A 7,514-nucleotide genomic window follows, 5' to 3' on the forward strand; every position below is an offset into this window, starting at 1 on the left:
TACATATGCACATGCCAATTTTCAGTTTTTTATTTTATTTTTTTTACATATTTTCCCAGTTATTTATTGCAATGCAAGACGTTCAAGTCCAATGAATAGCTTGAAATTGTACAAAGGTAAGTGGTGAACTGCCAGAGGTTAAAACAAAAGGTTAAAAGGTTACCCACAACTGAAAAATAATGTAGATTTCAGAATTAACTGTTTTCAGGGAAAAGAAAATGGGTTAACAATTCAAAGCTGTTCTGCAGCTGTGGTGGTCGATCAAGCCTTTAAAGTTAGTGCTACTAATTCCTACAGGGGTTCCAACTTTACCCGATCTACATAAAAGCAGTGTTGGAACACACTGTGGTACCATACCCTCGTGAGCATCAGTTTAACATTATTGTACTGCTGAAAATAGTGTCTTGCTACAAAAAATGGTGAGAAGAAGGCAATTAACAATGGAAGAGAGACAGACCATCATAACACTTGTAATGTAGGTCTTTCCTTAAGAGAAATTGCAAAGAAAGTCAAGGAGTCAGTGAGTACAGTTTCCTTCACCATCAAAGGCACTCAGAAACTGGGGGAAACTCTGACAGGAAGAGGTCTGGCAGACCCAAAGCCACAACTGAGTCAGAGGACAAGTTTCTGAGAGTTAACAGCTTGATGATAGGAGGCTCACAGGACAACAGCTTCAACCACAGCTTAATAGTAGTCATAATAAGCAAGTCTCAGTTTCAACTGTGAAGAGAAGACTTCGAGCTGCAGGTTTGACAGGACGAGTTGCAGCAAGAAAGCCATTGCTCAGACATCAGAATAAGACAAAGAGGTTTGTCTGGGCCATGAAGCACCACCATTGGACAGCTGAAGACTGGAAGAAGGTATTATGGACTGATGAATCAAAATTTGAAATCTTCGGTTCATCACGCAGGATCTTTGTACGCCGACGAGTAGGCAAAAGGATGGTTCCACAGTGTGTGTCATCAACTGTCAAACATGGGGGAGGAAGTGTGATGGTCTGGGACTGTTTTGCTGGATCCAGGGTCAGTGACTTGTACAGAGTGGGAGGCACCCTGAACCAAAACGGTTACCACAGCATTCTGCAGCACAATGCAATACCCTGTGGTATGTGCCTAGTTGGTCAGGGGTTAATGACCCAAAACATAAGTCCAAGGTATGCCAGAACTACCTCAGGAAAAAAGAACAAGATGGTAAACTTGAAAACATGGGGTGGCCAGCACAGTCTCCAGACTTAAACCCCATTGAGCTGATTTGGGATGAACTGGACAGAAGAGAGAAAGCAAAGCAACCTACAAGTGCCACACATTTATGGGAACTTCTGCAACAGAGTAGGGAAGAACTTTCTGAAGAATATTTGATTTCTATTGTAGAAAGAATGCTGCGAATGTGTTCAGCTGTTATATCAGCCAAAGGTGGCTACTTTGATGAGTCAAAGGTTTAGAATACATTTTGGTCCATAAATTGATTCCATGATTTCTTTTCTTTTTTTTTTTGTACTATGCTTTCATTTAATTTCAGAGTGCAATGAAACATTAAAGTAGTAATTTTCAATAAGAAACTGGAGAAATTGGGGTGTTCTAAAACTTTTGACCAGTAGTGTATATTTTTCTCATTTCACTTCACCAACTTAGACTATTTTGTGCAGATCCATCACATAAAATAAGATTTAAAAAACATTTAAATTTCAGGTTGGAATGTAACAAAATAGGTTAAAAGCCAAGGGGGGTGAATACTTTTGCAAAGCTCTGTACACCCATCCTGCTTACATAGAAGGGTATGTATAGCAGCCAGGTACATCTGATCTAATGTACTTGATTAATTGGCCATAGTGAGTGAGAGCACCTCTTTAAAAGCAGAAGTTTTAGCAGTTTGCTGGTCTGAAGCATTTGGGTGTTTGTTTAAAAAAGGCCGAGGAAAAAAGACATCAGCTGTATTGTCAGATAATCTAACTGTTGCTCCCCATTAATTTAGGAACTATTATAAGGCCCTTTCCAGGCAATCTACAAATTCTACAAGAAAAAGCTTATTCACAAGTGAAAAATATCCAAGAGAGTTGACAATATTTCTACGAGTGGAGGCGCCCTAGCAGTTTCACAGCAAGGTCAAGCCATGCAATTATAGGAGAAATAACAGAAAAACTGACACCTGCATCTTAGACTCTACCTCTGTTACATGTTAAGTATCATGCCAGTAAAAGTAGAACAAGACTGAACAGCTTCAAGCTGAGTAAGAGGTTTGCCAGAAGATGTAAAAAAAAAGAAGACATAAAACAGACGGCATGCTTAGGCTTGCGAAGTTGTATCTAAAAGATCAATGTCCTTTGGACAGTTGAGACCAAGGTGGAAATGTTTGGCTATAATGCAAAGTTCCTGCATTTGCAAGAAACAAATACAGCATATGAGTATGAACACCTCATACCAACTATCAAGCACAGGGATGGAGGGGGATGATTTCTTTTCTTTTTTTGTTTTGCAGCCACATGTCCTGGGGACTTTCCAGTCATAGAGTCCACTATGAACTCCTCTTAATATCAAAGTATTAAAGAGTCAAATGTGATGCCATTTGTCCGAAAGCTAAAGCTTAGTCTAAACTAGGGTCATACAACTGGAAAATCATACCAAGAACACAATAAAATCTTAAACAAAATGGCAGAAAAAAGAAGAATGAAGGTACTGCAATAGCTCAACAAATGCTCACAAATCTTAATGTAAAGTGGATTGGGTAAACATTCCTCTGCAGTGATTTGAAAGATATAATTTCATATAGAAAACATTTATTCCAGGTTATTTCTGCTAAGGATAGTTCTATAAGGTATGGAATGCTAAGTTTTTTTCCACACACTACCTCTGCAGTTTGGGTTAGTTCTTGTTAAATGAACAATGAAACGGGTTATGTCATGTGTTTTTGTTCATTTATAGCTGTATTTACTTCATTTTAAAACCCTGTGAGGACCAGATGATTGATTTAATATGTTATGACATGCAAAACCTTACATTTCAAAGAAAGTCTATAAGTAATGGAATCTCACTACACTCACGTGGATGGCATCTTCAATCAATACAACAGCCTGTTGGATGTAGAGGTCCTCATCATCTGTGAACAGTAAGAAAAGATCTCAGGGAACTGAATTAACAAGGACATTCACTATGATTTTCTGGATCACTATACGAGTCTTCACGTGGTAAACAACTTCACACATTTTCTGAGCAACAAAATGTTCGAAATGCTGTCTGACAAAATGTGAACCATAAAAAATATCTGGTAGATGCTGTTGTTTTTAGAACTGGTTGAACTGGAATCAAAGATGAAAAGTTAATCTTTGCCCAAGTTCCAAGTTCCAAATTCTGGAGTTACATGGTAACTCCAGAATTTAGATACACTAGAGTGCTGTGGCACAACTGTGGCTACACACACTCAAGTACACAAACCATGTGTTCTTAGTTACATTACTGGATGAAGTCTTAACTATATCCAGCAACACAAAACTTAACATGTTTAGCCTCACATGCAGAAAGGTTAAATGTCTAAAGTGTGTCCCACTGTTAGAAGTAACTGAATCAGTTAAATATATTCATTTGGATTCTACAAAATTACATGAAAATTTTTAAGTCTTTAGATTCAGGCTGACCAATGTGCGTGTATACACTGGAAATCAGAAGGAACCGATTCATAAAGCATGACAGAGCTTAGTCAAGGGTATGTGGTCAATGCCATTTGTTTCTCTGAAATGAAATGACAAGTTAAAAATGTGCAAACAAAACCCAAACCTGTGAACAACTAAATCATTTGCTGCAAAGTTGGACTTTGGTGCATTGGTGGAGGGTCATTACTAGTGACCTAGTATAGTAAGTGGTGGTGCTGAACAAGCAACATTCCTGAAACTGAACATGCTTCATGTTCAAAAAGTTCAGAAAGATTTCTTATATTGTTGGACCTAGACCTAAGTCAGACTTAACTTTTCTTTAAAGTTTGGACAAAACTGAAAGTTCTCGAAAATATGGTAGACTTTTATTTAAAGTAGTGTTGAGCAGAACAGATCGCACAAAACAGCAGTCAGGTGACCATGATATGTTAATGACAGCAATTTTTCCATCGAGCAGTCTACATGATTACTCACACATACACATACACATAGTGTGCTGACTCAATGCGTCACAGCAGGATGTGTCATAGTGGTGGGTGCCATTGACAAGGCAACACCTAAAAAGGCTACAGTGCTGCAGCAACACATAACAAGCAAAGGCAACTGGGACAGACAGGTGTGAGCTGCAATTTTCACACTGAAGCAGTAAGGTCAAACCCGCCCCCCTCCTTTATTCACTAATTTCAAAACTCAACCCCAGTGACGTTAACCATTTATTGATTTATATCATTATACTATTCATACTAATTAAAGTGAATAGCAATATGACTGTTGAGTTGATCAAATTAAGAACAAATTTCCACAAATTAAAAATATATTAAGAGAACTGTTTGACATGATGGGATAGATGAAAACCATAGCAGGTGAACAACTTCAGGGCAGAAGTGCTTTAAAGAGCATCATGGAGGGGAATGCCATCAATACTTTAGTTCACTTTACTCTTGAGAGGTTTCCAATTGAATGCAATACAACTCATTAAGAACTATAGGAATTCAATGCATCTAAAGTTAATAATTTAATCTAACTCAATTCAGTTTTTTCTCAATTCACAACAAGAGTCTTTACAGAGTAAAAGAAAAACTGTGCTATGCTCATAAACAACAGCTCTGTCAGGCAGCGGTTTAACAGTGCTAAAGAAAGGCAAAAGCAAAAACAAATGTATTATCTGCTATCCATCACATAATAAACACTGTGGCATCCTTCAGTTACAAAACAACTCTTAAAATGTCTGTAGAGCTTCAGCAACACAAAATGTATGACATCTGGGGCAAATATACATATTCTATGAATGCATTTTGACTCAGGCAGTAACCCAGTCGTCCTTAGATGATAATACCTGCTCACATCATTCTTAAGTGCATGCAAAAAGTTAAATTGAAGCAGTAAATAATATTCATTACAAATGTGTCCAACAAGTTGTGGTTACAGCTTCATTGTGAGGTTTAACCATTTTCACAAGTGAGCATCTATGTGATTGAATAAGAATATTGAATATTTGGCTTTGGGAGGTTGTGATCACTGTGGTAACAACTCAGTGCAAAAAAGCACAGAGAAACACACAAGATCAAGCAGCTTCAAAACCAGAAAGAAATATGATCTAAGGAACTTTGGCCATTGAATAATTGTTGGTTTGAGTAGCTCACTAATTGGAATTTTCCCAATTTTCTCTAGAGTTCACTCAAAAGTATACAAAAAGTGTACCTAACTATGTGACCACTGTGTGCTACAGTATATGACAGTGTGGGTGACCCCTTATCCAAACTAAACGTTGATTTTGTCTAGGATTTCTAACCATGATGCTCACAGTCTCTGTTACTGCCAGTAGAAAGTGTCATACAGCAGTTAAGTTCAATCAATTGGTAGTTTTAGTTTTAAATAAATATATAGTACATTTAGTTAAATTCTGATTAATTTTCATAACTATATTAAAATGTTACAATCAGACCACTTTAGAATAATGACTTCTAACTCGATTCATTTAGGTTTTAGGTTAGGTGAATAAACAGTTGACTCAGTTTATTACACTATGGGGACTGAACTCATTGTTGGAAAGTTAAAACTTCCCTTAGAATGTTTTCAGATTTATAGAAAGAAAAAATTATGGAAAGTTATTCTTCAGTACAAAGTAGATCAAGTTGTGGTTGTCCCTATTTCAAATAATGTAAACATTTTAATTTAAATCTAATTCAGTCCCTCCTCCAGTGTCAGAACACCATTATACAGCAGTTTTTACTTGGGCATAACTTTTTCAACTAAGAATAATTCAAGAGGAAATGTAATCTGTTTATAGGGACCATCCCAGTGACTAAGCAATGGCTTCAACTTGGCATCTCAAGGTTACTTAATCGTTTTGCTCAGTTCATTTAATCAGTCTCAAGTCATTTTATATTCTAAAACTAAACAAATGAATCCACCTGAGACAACTGTGGAGCAGACAGTGTGCTAATGTTCATCATACTGTATGTCTTTGGACAAAATGTCTGAAAACTATGAAGTTAGTTGGTCTGCTGTTACAGTCTTTGCATGAACAACTGATTGCTTTACTTACGAGTTAAAAATGCTTGGGTCGTCTGGATTACCCATGGAGACAGCATAAATTTGACCCGGGGCCCAGGATCCTTAGGGGTCTACGAACTAAAGCCTATTACGTTTTGGTCACGTGATTGTAACCACCTGCCCGGATACTTTTCTCTGATCAAACTGAACTTTTTCTCTGCTTGCTGCGGACGTTTCAAACCTGAAACTCTTCCCTCAGCTCACCTCTGTGTTTGTCCCCCGCGACAGAGTACGACATTCGTCTGCTGCCCCGGTCTCCTCCTTGCTTTGTACCTGACCGGGAACCATATTCTCCGGAATCTCCATTCTCGCTCCCAGCCAACAGACTGTCCGTTTCCATCCAGGAGATCTACGGCTTAATGTGTTGGTAATGGTCGGTAGTTAAGGTGAAAGCAGCCGCGAAAGAGCGGAGATCAGTCTGAAGTGAGAGTCTTAAATCGGCCCAACAAGCCTCAAGAGAGGACTGGGGAACATGTTTTTAGGAAGTCGCTCTACTGATCTACTGCTCCTCCCTCCCTGTCTGTAAGGAGACTATCACTTTACACTTTCTATGTCCACAGACTCCACCTACAGCGCACATCCTGCGAGACTGATGCAGCTCATCATTTCCACAGAAAAAGAGCAGTTGTGGCATGAAAGAGTAATAACGAAACGTGAGAAAAATACTATCTTTAAGTGCAAGAGGTTTTGCTGCAGAGGGGTTTACATTGTCGAGGGACAGTCAAGTTCTGACAGAAAAACCAACAAAACCAAAGGTCCAAAGTTATTTTACAGAGATTACACTTGTCCTACTGTGTACATATTCACATTATTCATTCATTAATTTGTTCTTTTTCATTCTAGGAAGCTTATTAAACTGTCTACTGATTTATTCATTGATTATTTTTTCAAGTAACATTTCTTAAAACATCTTTAAGTAGAGTTTGTTTTCACCCAAGTGCCCACAACAGAACTTGCAGCTCATGTCTTGAGATTGCTGAATTTATCTGAGAAATCCAAAAACTTCAGAATGTTCAATTCAATTTTTTATTTATATATATATATATAACAAATATAATATATATATATAAAAATAACAATGAAATACGTTTATGACAAGAACAATTGAACCCATTCATAATTAAATAGCAAACCGAAAGATTAAGTAAATGATTCTGCATCAGTTAACAGTTCCTCTTTATTCACTGAAGTATCTCATAAAACAAAACAGTTTTACCTGAAAATGTGATTTTTAAAAAAAAAAAAATAAATTTTTTATATATACTTTTAACTTTGTTGCCCATAACTGGGATAGTCAAAAATACAATTTATTATG

The 7,514-nt window shown here is 37.3% G+C and overlaps 2 protein-coding genes and 1 pseudogene across 2 annotated transcripts in view; 2 read left to right on the forward strand and 1 right to left on the reverse strand.

Annotated features, from left to right (window-relative positions):
* tpcn2 (two pore segment channel 2) overlaps nucleotides 1-6,738 on the reverse strand; it is a 29,411-nt gene extending 22,673 nt beyond the window's left edge. Inside the window, exons 1-2 of the mRNA XM_072381037.1 lie at nucleotides 6,404-6,738; nucleotides 3,038-3,093 (exon numbers count right to left, since the gene is read on the reverse strand). Of these exons, the coding sequence (XP_072237138.1) occupies nucleotides 3,038-3,093; nucleotides 6,404-6,539 (192 nt within the window). The 5' untranslated portion in view covers nucleotides 6,540-6,738. The remainder of the gene's footprint in view (nucleotides 1-3,037; nucleotides 3,094-6,403) is intronic.
* LOC140302299 (uncharacterized) overlaps nucleotides 1-7,514 on the forward strand; it is a 334,032-nt pseudogene that overhangs the window by 252,474 nt on the left and 74,044 nt on the right.
* pcsk6 (proprotein convertase subtilisin/kexin type 6) overlaps nucleotides 1-7,514 on the forward strand; it is a 171,998-nt gene that overhangs the window by 114,010 nt on the left and 50,474 nt on the right. The gene's annotated exons all lie outside the window — the stretch shown is intronic.

The sequence above is a fragment of the Leuresthes tenuis genome, unplaced genomic scaffold, assembly GCF_036924035.1.
Source record: "Leuresthes tenuis unplaced genomic scaffold, fLeuTen1.0.hap1 SCAF_2, whole genome shotgun sequence".
Taxonomy (NCBI): Eukaryota; Metazoa; Chordata; class Actinopteri; order Atheriniformes; family Atherinopsidae; genus Leuresthes; species Leuresthes tenuis.